Here is a 15,640-nt window from a genome sequence, read left to right as displayed (position 1 = left end):
ATCAATCACTGTTTATGTTTTCAGTAAAGCATCCAGTGAACAGTAGGCTTTAGTAGCTAAGGGTTGAAGGAGTCCAAAGTTACAGGCAGATTTCAACTGTGTGGGGAGTCAGGGTCCTTAGCCCTTGTGTTGTTCAGGGGTCAATTATACTTTTTATTTATTTTTTTTAAAGATTTTATTTATTTATTCATAAGAGACCAGAGAGAGAGAGAGAGAGAGAGAGAGAGAGAGGCAGAGACAGAAACAGGCTCCATAGAGGGAGCCCGACATGGGACTTGACCCCAGGTCTCTGGGATCACGCTCTGGGCTGAAGGCAATGCCAAACCACTGAGCTACCTGGGCTGCCCTCAATTGTACTTTTTAATGAAGGCAGTGGCTTCCTTTCCAGTCCATGAGGAGGTTGGCTACAGATAAACCCACTGGGCCCACCAACCACTCTCTTTCCTCTGTCTAGAGAAAATGCATAGATTTTATGGTCTCGAGTCTCAGTCTCATGATTTGAATGTGAGGATGTGATGCCAGGGCTCTGCAAGCATTTTTTAGGATTTAGCCTGAGAATTCTTTCTTCATATAAAACCTTAGGCCCAAGCCCACTCTGTAAAGCAGATCTTAGTGCAGGCATTCTGACGGAAGAGGAGACCAGAGCCCTTAGTCCTAGGAAGACCTCCAGGGACCCCGAATTGGTTACTGAGCCCTCTGACAGCAGGTCAATTAGCCTCCACATGCCAGAGTAGACCAGAGCCTACCCCTGAGTCCTAGGAAGACCTCCAGGGACCCCGAATTGGTTACTGAGCCCTCTGACAGCAGGTCAATTAGCCTCCACATGCCTCAATTTCCTCGCCTGTAAAATGGGAATAATAGCACCTTCCTCAGTGGGTCTCTATGAGAATTAACTGAGTTATTACATGTAAAGTGCTTGGAACAGTACCTGTTCAACAGTACCTGAACAGTACATAGTACATGTTCAGTAAATGCTAGCCATGATGTTGCTGCTGCTACTACCAATTCAGCCTCTCATTTTGAATTAAAAGAATAAAAATGAAAGGACATTCTTTCTCTTGGCGAACAATGTGGCAATTTGTAATCAAGACCCAATGGAAGATGTACATTCCTGAAGGACTCATGGGGGACTTGATGCTAAAGACACAATTTGTGTGAAAAATTCAAAAAGCAAAAGCCTTTGAGCAAGGATGCTTATGAGCATGGTAAACTGGTGGTAAGGTTGGTGGATAATCCTAACAGTTGTTTTTTAGAGCTTTTACTATGTGATAAAAGCTAAAAGTTTACATGTGTAAATGTAATCCTCACAATAATCCCATGAGGTAGTAACTTCTGTTACCATCCCCAATTTACAGAGGAGGACCCCAAGGCATATAGGGTTTAGCAATTTACCCAAGGACACATAGCTAGGGAGTAGCAAAGAAAGGGTTGAGACCAGGTAGGCTGCTTGAGCAGACAGGTGCATTGAGTTCAACACCAGAGTGCTCCTGATAAACCTGAATGTTACTTTATATGAGATGCAGCCACTCGAGGCTTTTTGGTAAGCATGAATCTTAGCTGCAGAGATATTACAGAATAACATGTCAGAATGCCCAGGATATGAGAGTAAAAAATTTTATTTTATTCATTTTTTAAAAAGATTTTATTTATTCATGAGAGACAGAGAGAGAGGGGCAGAGACACAGGCAGAGGGAGAAACAGGCTCCCTCTGGGGAGCCCGATGTGGGACTCGATCCTGGGACTCCAGGATCACACCCCGAGCCCAAGGCAGATGAGCCACCCAGACATCCAAAGAGGAAAAATTTTAAACAGAGGACAAAATTGTCCATACGGTCAGTTATAACTGTGTACAAATCATGTGTACTGATAGGTGGGATCTGGAAGGGGATACGGAAAAAGAGAATTAAAGTATCAAGGTCGGAGATTATGGGGCATTGTTTTTCCATGTAAATGCTTTTCTTGAATAATACTGTGAACATATATATATATATACACATATATACATATATATAAATATTACTATACCTGAGGAAGAGGATGATGAGGAGGAGGAGGAAGATGAGGAGGAGGAAGAGGTAGAAGACTTGTGTCTCTTAGGTTGTTCTTGGGAAAGGAGTCCAGCCTCCCTGTCTGGCTTGTAGAAATCCGTCTCTTCATCTAGGAAGCACATATAGAAAACGATGAGTGTTCTTTCCCTTCCCACCCCAGTGACCACCAAGAGCTCCCCAGGCATCTACTTGGACTTGGAGGTCAGGAATGACCAGATTCTCTGGACACTTTCCCTAACCTCGTAGGGCCAATGGAAGGTATAGAAGATCAGAGCTCTCAGAGGCCCTAGAGGCTCTAGGAAGCCCCAAGGCACAAATTTCTCTGAATATAGAGACCGGAGAGCCTTCTAAGCCCCCTATTCTGCCCAGAGGCCACTAAATTGTGTACAATAGTTGTCAATTTAGGATGCAGTATAAATTATAGGGCAGGGATGATCCGGTCAAGTGAATCTTCTCATTAACCATTCTGGAGTAGCACAGGAACCTTCCTGCCTTCTGAGGACCCTCACTAGTGTCAACCCAAACCTCCAGAGCCCTCTTGAGATTTGGGGAGCAAATGAAGGTCCCCAAAGCTATAAAGTTCTAGGGGATGGACTGAACCAAGCACATGTATACATGTGTGAGGAAAACATTACTTCTCCAGAGGATTCAACTGTGACTTGAGCCATTATGCCACATGAGAGGAACAGATCTTCTTCAGTTCCACCCACTGCTGGACTCTACCTCCCATGTGGCTTTGCCCAGAGGGTGAGAGAAGGCGAACATACAGTCTAGGTCTTCTGTTTCTGCATGGACTCGACTGTCATCTTGAGTCTGGGAGGAAGGTCCTGAAGTTTCCATGGTTTTCCCTGGAGGAATAACAATAATAAGTAATTAATGAATGTCACCTTAGTTAATCCCCTTAACATAGAAAAAGATTGGCAAAGAAAGAAGAAAATGACAAGTGGGTGGCTCATTCAGTTAAGCATCTGCCTTCTGCTCAGGTCATGATCCCAGGGTCCTGGGATACAGACAGCAAGACAGTATTGGGTTCACTGCTCAGTGGGGAGTCTACTTCTCCTCCCTCTCCCTCTGCCTTTCCTCACTGCCCCTGCCTCATGTGTGTGTGTGTGTGTGTGTGTGTGTGTGTGTGTGTGCTCTGTCTCTCAAATAAGTAAATAAAATCTTTAAAAAAATAAAAAAAAATAAAGTGTCCTTAAATGTAAGGATACTGTGATTTTTATGATGAAATTACATGATGTCTGGCACTTTCTTCAACATAATCTTGCTGAGGAGACTAAGGGCATAGGTAGAGATCCAAATAAACACATACCATGAGTTAATAGTTACTGGAGCTATATCAAAATATAAATAGTGGCTATCTCTGAGTGGTGGTATTATGGGTATTTTTAGCTTCTTATTTTCATTTTACATTTTCTAAATTTTTAACAGTATTGTTCTCATTGTAATAAAATTGCCAATAATTTTTCCTTATGTACTTAAAAATGTAATATGCCAATATCTTGTTTCAGTGTAGTACTTCATTGATGAGGGAGCAGAAGGCCAGCTGGGGACAAAGCACCAGCTGATACCCTGCAAGACCCTCTCCACTCCCACCCTGGCCACTCCTGGGTGGGATATGAGTGACATTCCTCCAGGAAGTTCCCAACCGTCTTAATGTTAATGCCTTGCTAAGAGGGAAAAACAACATGACAATGGCAAGGCCTCCAAATCCTGTGAGTCTTCCTTAGCATCTGAAAATCCTTCTGAAATTTCTCTTTTCCCTACCACCACCAACTTCCAAGTATATAATCAGCCACCCCTCACAAGTTTGGGGCAGTAGCTCTTCCTGCCCAAGGGTCCTGTCTGGGGCTTTAATAAAACCACCATTTTGAACAAAAGACATCTCAAGAATTCTTTCTTGGTCATCGGCTCCGGACCTCACCCCATGAAACCTCACCTATGTTTCAAAACTACATCATCGATGGTCTTTCCAAGGATTTATCTGAACCTGGTCATAAACCAGTTAAGTAGGAATTGGGATTACCTGCTCCTCACAGTTGAATTATAATTTCTAGACAACGAAATTTCCCCAAAGATTGTCTTATTTGACAATTACAATAACCCTGCAAGGTATTTTTTATTATTCCTGTTTTATAGAGGCACCAGAACCCATAGTCTATCTAATACACCCCAAGATGTTGGTCTAGGGCACAAAACAAAACAAAAAAAGGCCACCCTGGCGTTCAGCCCTGCTGGAATGCCTGTCAGGATTAGGGATGCAAGCAGTGAAGGTAAGGGCAGGAAGCAGGCACTTGAAGGTGAAGAGCAAAATTTGGGAACCTGTCCGTTCAGGACACTACACTCTGTATGTACCTTCCCAAAATTGTGAGAGGAGCTAGAGGCAACTATGGAGGCTGACCTCCAGGTGAGGCTACAAGAAGGCCCTAACTGTGGCCTTGGAAAATCCAAATGGCCAACTTCCGTCAGCTAGTGCTCTCCCCTGGGGAAAATACATGAAGTGGAGCTCCCCTCCAAAGCCTTTATTTTAGTTGGGCACATGGCCAGCCAGCTAGAGACTACCAACATCCCTTGAAGTTGAGTGTGGCCATTTGACTACATTCCTGCCAATGGAATGTGGGTGGATAGGATATGCATGGTGGTGAGCCCAGAACTGTTTAATGGTTCTCCAGAAAAAAGAAAAAAGTACACATACATGCACACACACACACACACACACACATTTGTTATATATTTTGCTGATATAAAAAATGTATAGCATACAGTTCACAAATAATAAAATATACAGTACTCTTTATTGCAAATTCCACATACCTGGAATTTCAGTGGGCTTTGGAATTTCTTGCAAAACCCACTCTCGGTTTTTATAAGTCCATTGCCAACAACAGTGTCACAAAATCAGACTATTGATGAATTTTTGATCACTACCAGGTTCAGCAAAAAAGTTGCCAATATCAACGATAGAACGGGAGTACTTCCCATGTGAATGTTAGCTGCTGTTTTCTTTCACATTAACAAGACAAAAGTGAATCAACTAAGGCATTTGTTTGGGGCAAACTATTGCCCCAAACTATTGTGGTGCCCCAAACTATTGTGGTGCCCCACAAATTCTTTTTCTTATAATGAGAACTTTTAAGATCTATTCTTTAAGAAGCACCTGGGTGGCTCAGTGGTTGACCAACTGTCTTTGGCTCAGGGCGTGATCCCAGAGTCCTGGGATAAAGTCCCACATCCGGCTCCCTGCAGGGAACCTGCTTCTCCCTCTGTGTCTCTGCCTCTCTGTGTCTCTCATGAATAAATAAATAAAATATTTTTAAAAAGCAAATCTGTTCTTTTAACTTTCAAATATGTAATACCATATTGTTATTATTATTTAAAGATTTATTTATTTATTTGAGAGAGAAAGTGCATGAGAAGTGGCAGGGGCAGAGGCAGAAGGGAGAATCTCAAGCAGACTCCACACTGAGCACCAAGCTCTGTGAGGGTTTGATCCATCACCCTGAGCTCATGATGACCCAAACCAAATTACAATAACCCTGCAAGGTATGTTTTATTATTCCTGTTTTATAGAGGCACCAGAACCCATAGTCTATCTAATACACCCCAAAATGTTGGTCTAGGGCACATTTGGTCATGTGCCCAAATGAGCAGACCCTTAAATGACTGAGCCACCCAGGAGCCCCCTGCAATACCATATTATTATTAATTATAGTCACTATGTTGAACATTACATCCCTATGACTTATTTATTTTATTACTGGAAGTTCATACCTTTTGACTGCCCATTTCATCCATTCCCCATCCCCACCTCTGGCAACCACCAATCCATTCTCTGTATCTGTGAGTTTGGGTTCTTTGTAAATTTGTTTGTTTTTGGTACAGAATCTACTCTCAATCTACCAAGACCTTGGCAAGACAACAGCCTTCCCTGTGCCTCAGAGGTGGACCACCTAGGTTTGGATCCTGACACATTGGTTTGTGGGATCTTGAGCAAATGACAACCTCTTATTGGTTCAGTTTCCTCCTTTGTCGTATGAGAACAATAACAGCGCTTATCTCATAGTGTTGTTGTGAAAATGGCATGAATTAAAACATGTAAGGCACTTAGACCAATGCTTGGTATAGAGCAGGCGTGGAATAAATGCCAGCTGAGATGATTTCAGGCCTCCAGACCTAGGCCATTCTTTCTTATTGTCAAAAGTGTATCTGACCTTCCAAGCACAGCTCAAGTGCCATTTTCTTTTTTAAAGATTTTATTTATTTATTCATGAGAGACATAGAGAGAGAGAGAGTGAGGCAGAGACACGGGCAAAGGGAGAAGCAGGCACCATGCAGGAAACCCGACATGGGACTCGATCCAGGGGTCTCCAGGATAACACCCTGGGCTGAAGGTGGTGCCAAACCGCTGAGCCACCCGGGCTGCCCTCAAATGCCATTTTCTTTATGAAGCCCTGTGCTAGTTGCCTTACCAATTCCCACCCTCCTCCCCCCACTCCCTTAATCCTCCTTCCCCCAGAACCCCTGCCCTTCTTTCTTGCTAACAAAACTGTAGTTTTGTTCATCAGGACACCATTACATCAGGAGTGGCAAGAAGACAGTATTTGTATAGCAGCAAGAGCATGTGCTTTGGGGTTAGACACACCAGGATCCAACCACATTCCTGTCACCTGTGCACAGGATGACCTTGAGCATAGCAGTCACCTTCTCTTAGTTCTGGTTACCTCAATTGTGAACGAGGAATGGTAGTACCTTAGGGAGGAAAGGTAGCTAGTGCCTGCCCTTAGCAGTACTCAGTAAATGAAAGTTTCTTCTTCTACAGACCTCCTCTTACCCTCAGACATTCGGTGTCCAGCCTCAGCCCAGCCCATGCCCCGTCAAAATTTTATCTGACTTTTTAGACACAGCTAAAATATCACCTCCTTTACAAAGCCCTATGTTAGTTGCCTGACCAGTCCTCATCTTCCCTTCTCCACCCTCTTAATCCTCCTCCACCCCCCCATCAGCCCTGCCCTACTTTCTTGCTAACAAAACTACAGATTTGTTTTTCCAGCTCCAGTTAGTTACTTGTTTTGTCAGCCTCCTTTGTAGCTGAAGTTGGCTGGGGTTCTGGGAAGGGTTTTGCTTCTCCTGACAAAAGAAGCCAACAGTGCTGGTGCTGTGTCTTGCCTCTCCTTCCTTCCTTGAAGATAAATGTGATGGCAGGAGCAACAGTGGCCACCTTATGACCATGAGGAAAAGCCAAAGTAATTGCAGAGATGTTGTTGAGCTGCCAAGCCCTTGCCAGCAGCTGCCTGCTTTCTTGTTATTTGAGGAAAATCAAACTTTATAGTCAAGATTTTTGATATGAACTTTCCTTCTCTTACATTATGTCTGTTAATTGAGCACATACTGTGTGCTAGAACTGGGGATATATGGTGAACAAGTTGCATCCTTGTCCTCAAGGAATTTCTTGAGGGATCAGGAGCCTGTGGGAACCCAGGGGCCAAATCAGACCAGGGTCAGTCAGGGAAATTTCCTGAAGGAGGGAATGCTGGGGTGAGTTTAGAAGGGCCAGAGGGGGGATCCCTGGGTGGCTCAGTGGTTTGGTGCCTGCTTTTGGCCCAGGGCATGATCCTGGAGTCCCAGGATCAAGACCCATGGCTGGCTCCCTGCATGGAGCCTGCTTCTCCCTCTGCCTATGTCTCTGCCTCTCTTCTCTCTCTGTGTGTCTTTCATGAGTAAATAAATAAAAATCTTAAAAAAAAAAAAAAAAAAAAGAAGGGCCAGAGGGGACAATATGCAAAGGCATAGAGGCAAGGGGCCTTGTCCCACATGGGAAAAAGTGGCAGGAAGCAACTCTAAAGAAGAAGGAGGTTGGGGGGAGGCCCAGGGAGCACCCCTACCTTGTCTCTGGGCATGCTGCTCTCCTGAGCCTAGTCAATTCTGCCTTTGCCAGACTTGACTTTCTTAGGGTAGGGCACCTTGTTGCACAACTTCAAGGACCACTATTCTTAGTCACACACAGATCTCTGCTAAGGGCTCTCAGCAGGATGCATCCCCTCCACTAGAGCCTGAACCCAACCAGGGTGGGTGGGGACAGAGACTAAGACTGATTCATTTCTGGGTCCCCTGAAGCCTGCACAGGACCTGGCAAAAAGCAGAAATGATGATGATGATGATGACAATGACATCAACAAGTACTTCCCAACTGCCAAGCAACCATCTGAGCACATTACAGGTGTCCTCTCATATACTCCTCACCACAACTCTGGGACAGCTCGCTGTGGGGGTGCCCACTTTAGAGATGGCGCGGGGAGACTAAGGAACTTTCTCAGGGCTGTAGCTAGTAAGTGGTTGAGCAAAGGTAGTTGCTCTGTCCGTGTTGGGAGGTGGAAGGAGTGAAGCTGTCACCTCTACTCAGGCCCCTGTCATTAGCACTGGAATGAAGCCACTAAGTCATGGGAGTGCTATGCAAATGATGATGACTTGGCTTGTAGTCAGCCATTGGTGGGGCCCTGAGCAGTGTCCTTAAGGCCAGGGGAACTTCCTCAGGAAACTCATGCAGCAGAAGGGAGGGAAATGGAGCTTTTGTGAAGATTGGACCTGAGGGAGCCCTCTTTCTCCTTTTAGTGTCCTCACCCCATCCCTCCTCTACCCACATTTGTATTATAAGAAAGGATAAATGGAATTAAAAAAATTAAAGCTCAAGAATCAGTGCACATGGGATGCCTGGGTAGCTTAGCAGTTGAGCATCTGCCTTCAGCTCAGGGCGTGATCCTGGAGACCCAGGATCGAGTCCCACATCGGGCTCTCTGCATGGCGCCTGCTTCTCCCTCTGCCTATGTCTCTGCCTCTCTCTCTCTGTGTGTCTCTCATGAATAAAAAAATAAAATCTTAAAAAAAAAAAGAATTAGTGCACAGGGCAATGCATAACTCAAAAGGACAGCACTCACAGTGGAGCATCAGCCACTGGCAGAGGGATGTCTGGGACGGGTTTCAAAGCTCAAGTTCACCACGTGCAACCTCCTCTGGAGCAAGATGGATGGTGAGGTGTTGAGACAGGAGAAGTGAAGAAAGCAGAAAGAGGAAAGAGAACACAGTATGTTCCCCAAGATCTTATTTCATGAGTGCAAGGCTTATAATATGCAGCAAGAAGCTGAGTTTCATATAGACAAGTGACTTGTTCTAGGTCTCCCAGCTGACAGGTGGTCTCGAATCAAAACCCTGCTCCAGCAAAGAACCCCATTCCCTGACCCTGGTTGGAGGCTCCTAAAGCCCCCTCTTGCAGGTGCTTCCCCCCCATCTGAGGCTCATCCTACAAGGAAATGGATGCCTGACTTCCTAGCATGTTTCTCCCAAAGACCAGGCCCTGCTGAGTCACTGGTGGTGCCAGGGCCTCTGTACCCACAGATCTTGCTAAACTGGATTTCCCCTTTGGTTCAGCCTACATTTTCTAAGCTCCTAGTGTCACAAGGGACTGGGCCCATGGTTGGATACTCAGGGACACCAAGCTGTCACAGCCTCAACAGTGCTTTCGCCGCCCAGCTCAGATAATACCCACTCTACATGAGGAGCAAGTGAGCTGGGTGGCACAGAGAGAGAGGCAGAGACACAGGCAGAGGGAGAAGCAGGCTCCATGCAGGAAGCCTGACATGGGACTTGATCCCGGGTCCCCAGGATCAGGCCCCGGGCTGAAGGCGGCTCTAAACTGCTAAGCCTCCTGGGCTGCCCTCAAAATAATCTTTACACCCAACGTGGGGCTCAAACTCACCACTCCATGATCAAGAGCCGCATGCTCTACTGACTAAGCCATCCAGGTGCCCCACCCCTCTTCCACTTTTAAGGACCCTTGTGTCGGGGATCCCTGGGTGGCGCAGCGGTTTAGCGCCTGCCTTTGGCCCAGGGCGCAATCCGGGAGACCCGGGATCGAATCCCACGTCGGGCTCCCGGTGCATGGAGCCTGCTTCTCCCTCTGCCTATGTCTCTGTCTCTCTCTCCGTGTGTGTGACTATCATAAATAAGTTAAAAAAAAAAAAAAGGACCCTTGTGTCATTGTGACATTGGGCCCACCCAGGTTGTCCAGGATCATCCTCCTAAATTAAGGTTAGCTGATGAGCAACCTTACTTCCCCCTGGATTGTTAATTCTCCTTTGCCAGGTAACCTTAGTTTCCAGAGATTAGGATGCAGATATCTTTGGGGGCGGTTACTCAGGCTGTCACAGTCTCTAACCCTAGTGCTTGCCACAGCCTGGAGCCCTGCAGGGGCTAAATGTCTTCCTTCTTATTCATTAGAGACACACAGAGAGAGGCAGAGACATAGTAGGAGGGAGAGGCAGGCTCCCTGAGGGGGAGGACCCAGGACCCTGGGACCACGACCTGAGCTGAAGGCAGATGCTAAACCACTAAGCCACTCGGGTGCCCCACATCTTCCTTCTTCTTTTTTTTTTTTTTTAAAGATTTTATTTATTTGTTCATGAGACACACACACACACATACACACACACACACACACACAGAGAGAGAGAGAGAGAGGCAGAGAAGCAGGCAGAGAAGCAGGCTCCATGCAGGAAGCCCGATGTGGGACTTGATCCTGGGTCTCCAGGATCACACCCTGGGCTGAAGGCGGCGCTAAACAGCTGAGTCACCCGGGCTGCCCCCACATCTTCCTTCTTAAACCAGGTTCCCTCTCTGGCTCCACCATGCTCCTGGGAGCCCCCCAAACTTCAAAGATAGAAGGATGCCCTGGCTCCTTTCTCCCCAGATAGCCAAAGCCTCAGTTTATCCCATTTTTCCTTCAAGAAGGCCTGGCTTTTCTGTTCCTACTGCCTCCCTCCCAAGAGATCTGATAAGGTGACTGGGGGTTTTGGAGTTGGTTATGACTGTGTTCTTATTCCTGTCCCTTAGATGCCTGGCTCCTCTATAAAATGGAGTATTAATATATGTCCCCATGAGTGTTGTGGGGATTAAATAATACTGTGCCCATAACAAGCCTAGAATACTGGCACTTAATAAATAAGAGTATCCCCTCCCCTTGCTCATGCTCAATGTCTTCCTCATTTGTTGATGATCCAATTTCCCTTAGGAGCACAGTTGACAGGGCAGATTCCCCGGACTCTTTCCTTTGGAGGTTCCTGCTCGGGGGCTGGTGTTAGGAGCCAAGTTAGGGTTAGGATATGGCTAGGGGAAGTCTGCATTTTTAACAAAGGCAACATCTGCTAGGCAGAGTGTGGTCCACTCAGACCACCAGAACTTTTCCCCTAAGTGTTAAAATAGTCTCCCTGCCTACCTCTGGCCTTGCCCTTCCAAACACATTGCTGGAATGCCCTGGCCTTTAGTTTCACCGTGTGTAGAGGTTGGGCTGCCCTCTACAAGTTTCTTCCAGCTTTGACATTCTAGGAAACTAGTGCTCCCCTGGTTTTCATGATTCATCTGGTCAGCAAAGAACTTTGGAACTCAGGGTTCCAAAGACCTGCAGGAAAGCCCAGAACAGCATGTTCTAATAATAAGATACATATGATATATGGTATCTTGTAGGGAACAGAGGCCCTTGGAATGCTCCAAGAAAAAAGGAGATTTTGTATTCAAAGAAGTTGGTTCAACACTGCTTTCCATCACTGCTTTCCATACCCACCTTATTGCAGCTCCAAAATGTATGACTGTGCGGGCAGCCGGGGTGGCTCAGTGGTTTAGCAGTGCCTTCAGCCCAGGGAGTGATCCTGAAGACCTGGGATCAAGTCCCACGTCGGGCTCCCTGCATGGAGCCTGCTTTTTCCTCAGCCTGTGTCTCTGCCTCTCTCTGTGTGTCTCTCATGAATAAATAAATAAAATCTTTAAAAAAAAAAAAAAGTATGATTGTATGATTGTGTATTAAAGGCTCTGAAAAGGAGCACCTGGGTGGCTCAGTTGGTTGAGCATCTGCCTTTGGCTTGAATGATGATCCCAGGATTCTGGGATCGAGACCTACATCAGGCTCCCTGCTCAATGAAGAGCCTGCTTTCTCTCTACCTCTGCTGCTCCCCCTGCTTGTGCTCACCGTCTCCCTTTCTCTGTCAGATAAATAAAATCTTAAAAATAATAATAAAGACTCTGAAAAGGGCTGCAGGAGAAAAAGCTCTTTCACACTATTAATTCCAACCCTTCCCCAAAACATGCAAGTGCACAGTCCTTTACTCCAGAACGTGGTTCAGTATAGTCTGACGCAGCTTTCGGAAATGCCGTCTGCTTCAATCCTTGACGTTCTCCAGGTCAGCCTCTCCACCCTAGAGTCCCAGCCTGGGCACTGCTGCAGTGCCAATTCCCTCATCCGGAGTTCCTCCACCTCCATCAGGACAGTTGGGGAGGGGAATAAATCAGAACAGACCCTCGGAAACGAGGGGGATGGAACAGAAATGGTCTTTTCACCAGCTTTGGGGTCCCAAGGTGTGGGTGGTAAATCCTCCCAACAACCCCAGGCAGGGGTTGGGGTGGGGGTGGGGAAGAAACTGAGTCAGCTGTCATGAGATCAAGAACACGGTCCTGGCCCTGTCTCCAACTCACCCTGGGCCCTCGGGCGCAGCACTCCCTTCTAGGTTCTTATTCTCATCTACAAGACAGAGAATAATGTCATTTATGTTATTTATATCTTGGAATGCATGTATGGGGTTGTGGGTAGGAAAGTACATGGTAAAATTACCATGCCCTTTTGCCAGAACGTTATACTGAGAGGTATTTTTTTTTAAGATTAAAAAATAAATAAATAAATAAATAAATAAATAAATAAATAAATAAATAAAAATTTTAAAAAAGGTTTTATTTATTTATTCATGAGAGACAGAGAGAGGCAGACACAGGCAGAGGGAGAAACAGGCTCCATGCAGGGAGCCTGATGCAGGACTGGATCCCGGGTCTCCAGGATCACACTCAGGGCCGAAGGCAGGTGCTAAACCGCTGAGCCACCCAGGGATCCCATACTGAGAGGTATCTTGATTAAGTCACTGCTTTAATGGGGGCTGACAGAGCCTTTTGAATTCATGCTTTATCACTTTACTTCTCAGCTTCATGACTTTGAGTAAATCACTTCTCTGAGACTCAGTTTCCTTGTCTGTAAAATAGGGATCAGTGTCATTGTCTTGCATGGTTGCTATGAGAATTGAAATTAAAAGGACTTTACTTCTGAGCTCCCTGGGAATAGGAATCGTGTTTTTCTTGCTCTCTCTTACATTCTAGCCCCTGGCTTAGACAAAGTGCTTCATAGTCATAAAAACAAGTCATAAAGCACTGGAATTAAGAGCTTAGAGACGTGCTAGCCTAGCAGAGTTTCTTTAGCAACTCCCTCTTCACTTTATACTACTTGTTCATACCCCTTCTTCTTCCACACTCTCCCCTTTCCTGCCCCATGCTCACCCCATCCCACCCCCACCCCAGCTCCCCAGGTTTGGCGACCTCTCCCTTTCTCCAAGCTATAGGTCCACAGAATTGTAGCCAGGAGACCAAAACTGAGGCCCAGAAAGGGAAAGGAACTTGCCCAGGGTCACACAGCAAGACGTCTAGATATGAACTCAGATCTGAGTCTGAAGTCAAGCGTGAGGGGAACCTCACAGAGGGAAAGAAGGAAGATGCTTCAGTTTCCACCTCCTCCACCATCTTATCCCCAGTCCATCCAGGCAGTTTAATGGTGAGATAACAACCCACGCTGCCTAGCCAGCTGACCACACACCAGATGGACCTGTTATGAATGTATATGACCCTTTGGGCCACAGCACACCCCACAAAGTAGCCAGGGCCTGAGGTTGCCTCTGAACAGTGCAGGGTGGCACCTAGGGTGAACTAAAAAGGGACAAAATCAAGTCTGTGCAGAGAGAGGATTGGTTGAAGGCTGTTCATACAGAAAGACCTTGGAGTTCTAAAAGACCCTCTGAACGGTAAATAAATGTCAGCACAATCATCTAACTTGGTGTCTAGCACATGGTAGGTGCATAAGCAATGTTTGTTAAAGTGTAATATGAGCCAACAAGGTGATAAAGCTACAGAGCAAAGCTAACAGTTTTAGGTCATATCAACAGAAGGACATAGTCTATAGTGAAGAAGGTGATCCATATCTCACCATCTCCCAACCTAGGTTCAATCCTGGGTTCTGAACAGAATAGAGTCTGGACAGAGATAATCCAGGGGACATGTGGGATATTAAGATCAAACCCAAGAGAAATGTCTGGAGGAGTAGGGCACTAAGCCTAGGTAGGGATAAGCATTGCATGGACAGACCTGGTCACCATCCCCAAGTGTTCACAGGGCTTCCTGCAGGACAGAGGGACTAGATAGGGCTATTGAGCTCCAGAGGTCAGGACCTCGGGATGTCACCAGGGCAGATTCCAGCTCAAGATATAAAGTAATTTTCTAAAATTCCTTTTTAAAAAAAGATTTTATTTATTTATTCATGAGAGTATACACACACACACACACAGAGGCAGAGCCATAGGCAGAGGGAGAAGGAGGCTCCCTGCAAGGAGCCCAATATGGGACTTGATCCCGGGATTCCAGGATGCCCGGGTGGCTCAGCGGTTGGGTGTCTGCCTTCGGCTTGGGGCCTGATCTCAGAGTGCAGGGATGGAGTCCCATGTTGGGCTCCCTGCAGGGATGTGAGACTCAATTCCAGGACCAGGACCACGCCCTGAGCCAAAGGCAGATGCTCAACCACTGAGCCACCCAGGCGTCCCATATTCCTACTTAACTTTTAACTAAAAATCACTAACAGTATCTAGTTCAACCCTGATGTGCACCCTCTCAGGCACTGAATGTCATGCCTACTAAGTGGGGTTCCCAAGGCCAAGGGGAAGCTCCACAGCAGACAGGTCTGCTGCGGTCCTGTCTTTCATTTCTTTATGGTCAGCCTACTGCAATGTATTGCGGCACCCTGGTGCCAGGTGGGGTGGATCTGAGCATCGAACAATGCGTTTTAACTGAATCAGCTCCTGCAGAGTGTATGAGTGGCTTCAAAGAGTCCCTGCAAAGAACCACGGATGTAGATAACTCTAATCCAGAGAGTGCAAGCGAGCAACAGGAAAAGTGCTGGACAGACAAAAGTGCTCCCCACTCGAGGCCATCATCAGCCACCTTACTATGTTGAAAACAATGATGAATGGGATCTCATACACACGGTATGGCTTACTGAAATAATAATAGAACTACTGGCAAGGTGGATTTCCATCCACTGTTGTTGGTGATTAAATTCACACTGAGTGTATATTGGACCTTTGGACATTAGCTAATCATCACAGTATTTGTATATCATTTCTAAATCTATAAATACGCATCTGTTGGGGGTGCCTAAAGCATTTTTCTTTTTTAAAAAAGATTTTATTTATTTATTTGAGAGAGGGGTGGGAGAGGGAGAAAGAGAGAGAGAGAGAGAGAGAGCAAGCACACAAGGGGTGGGGAGAGGCAGATGGAGAAGCAGATTCCCCACTGAACAGGAAGCCCAATGTAGGACTCGATCCCAGGACCCCGGGATCATGACCTGAGCCAAAGGCAGATACTTAACTGACTGAGCCACCCAGATGTCCCTAAACCATTTTTCTTGAGAAGTATGTACAATCAAAAAGTGTGGCAGGAGGGGTGCCTGCGTGGCTCAGTGGTTG

The 15,640-nt window shown here is 46.2% G+C and overlaps 1 protein-coding gene across 2 annotated transcripts in view; it reads right to left on the bottom strand.

The window, feature by feature from the left end:
* The window catches only part of TMEM40 (transmembrane protein 40), a 33,019-nt gene that overhangs the window by 13,829 nt on the left and 3,550 nt on the right, over nt 1-15,640 (bottom strand). The window contains exons 2-4 of one of the 2 annotated variants that reach the window (XM_072720254.1): nt 11,659-11,855; nt 2,816-2,896; nt 2,026-2,157 (exon numbers count right to left, since the gene is read on the bottom strand). In XM_072720254.1, coding sequence (XP_072576355.1) covers nt 2,026-2,157; nt 2,816-2,888 — 205 coding nt within the window. In that variant the 5' untranslated portion in view covers nt 2,889-2,896; nt 11,659-11,855. The remainder of the gene's footprint in view (nt 1-2,025; nt 2,158-2,815; nt 2,897-11,658; nt 11,856-15,640) is intronic. The other variant, XM_026016944.2, reaches the window with a different exon arrangement.

This window comes from Vulpes vulpes, chromosome 9 (genome assembly GCF_048418805.1).
Source record: "Vulpes vulpes isolate BD-2025 chromosome 9, VulVul3, whole genome shotgun sequence".
Taxonomy (NCBI): domain Eukaryota; kingdom Metazoa; phylum Chordata; class Mammalia; order Carnivora; family Canidae; genus Vulpes; species Vulpes vulpes.
The sequence above is the reverse complement of the archived record's forward strand: the minus strand, read 5'-3'. Positions and strand labels throughout refer to the sequence as shown.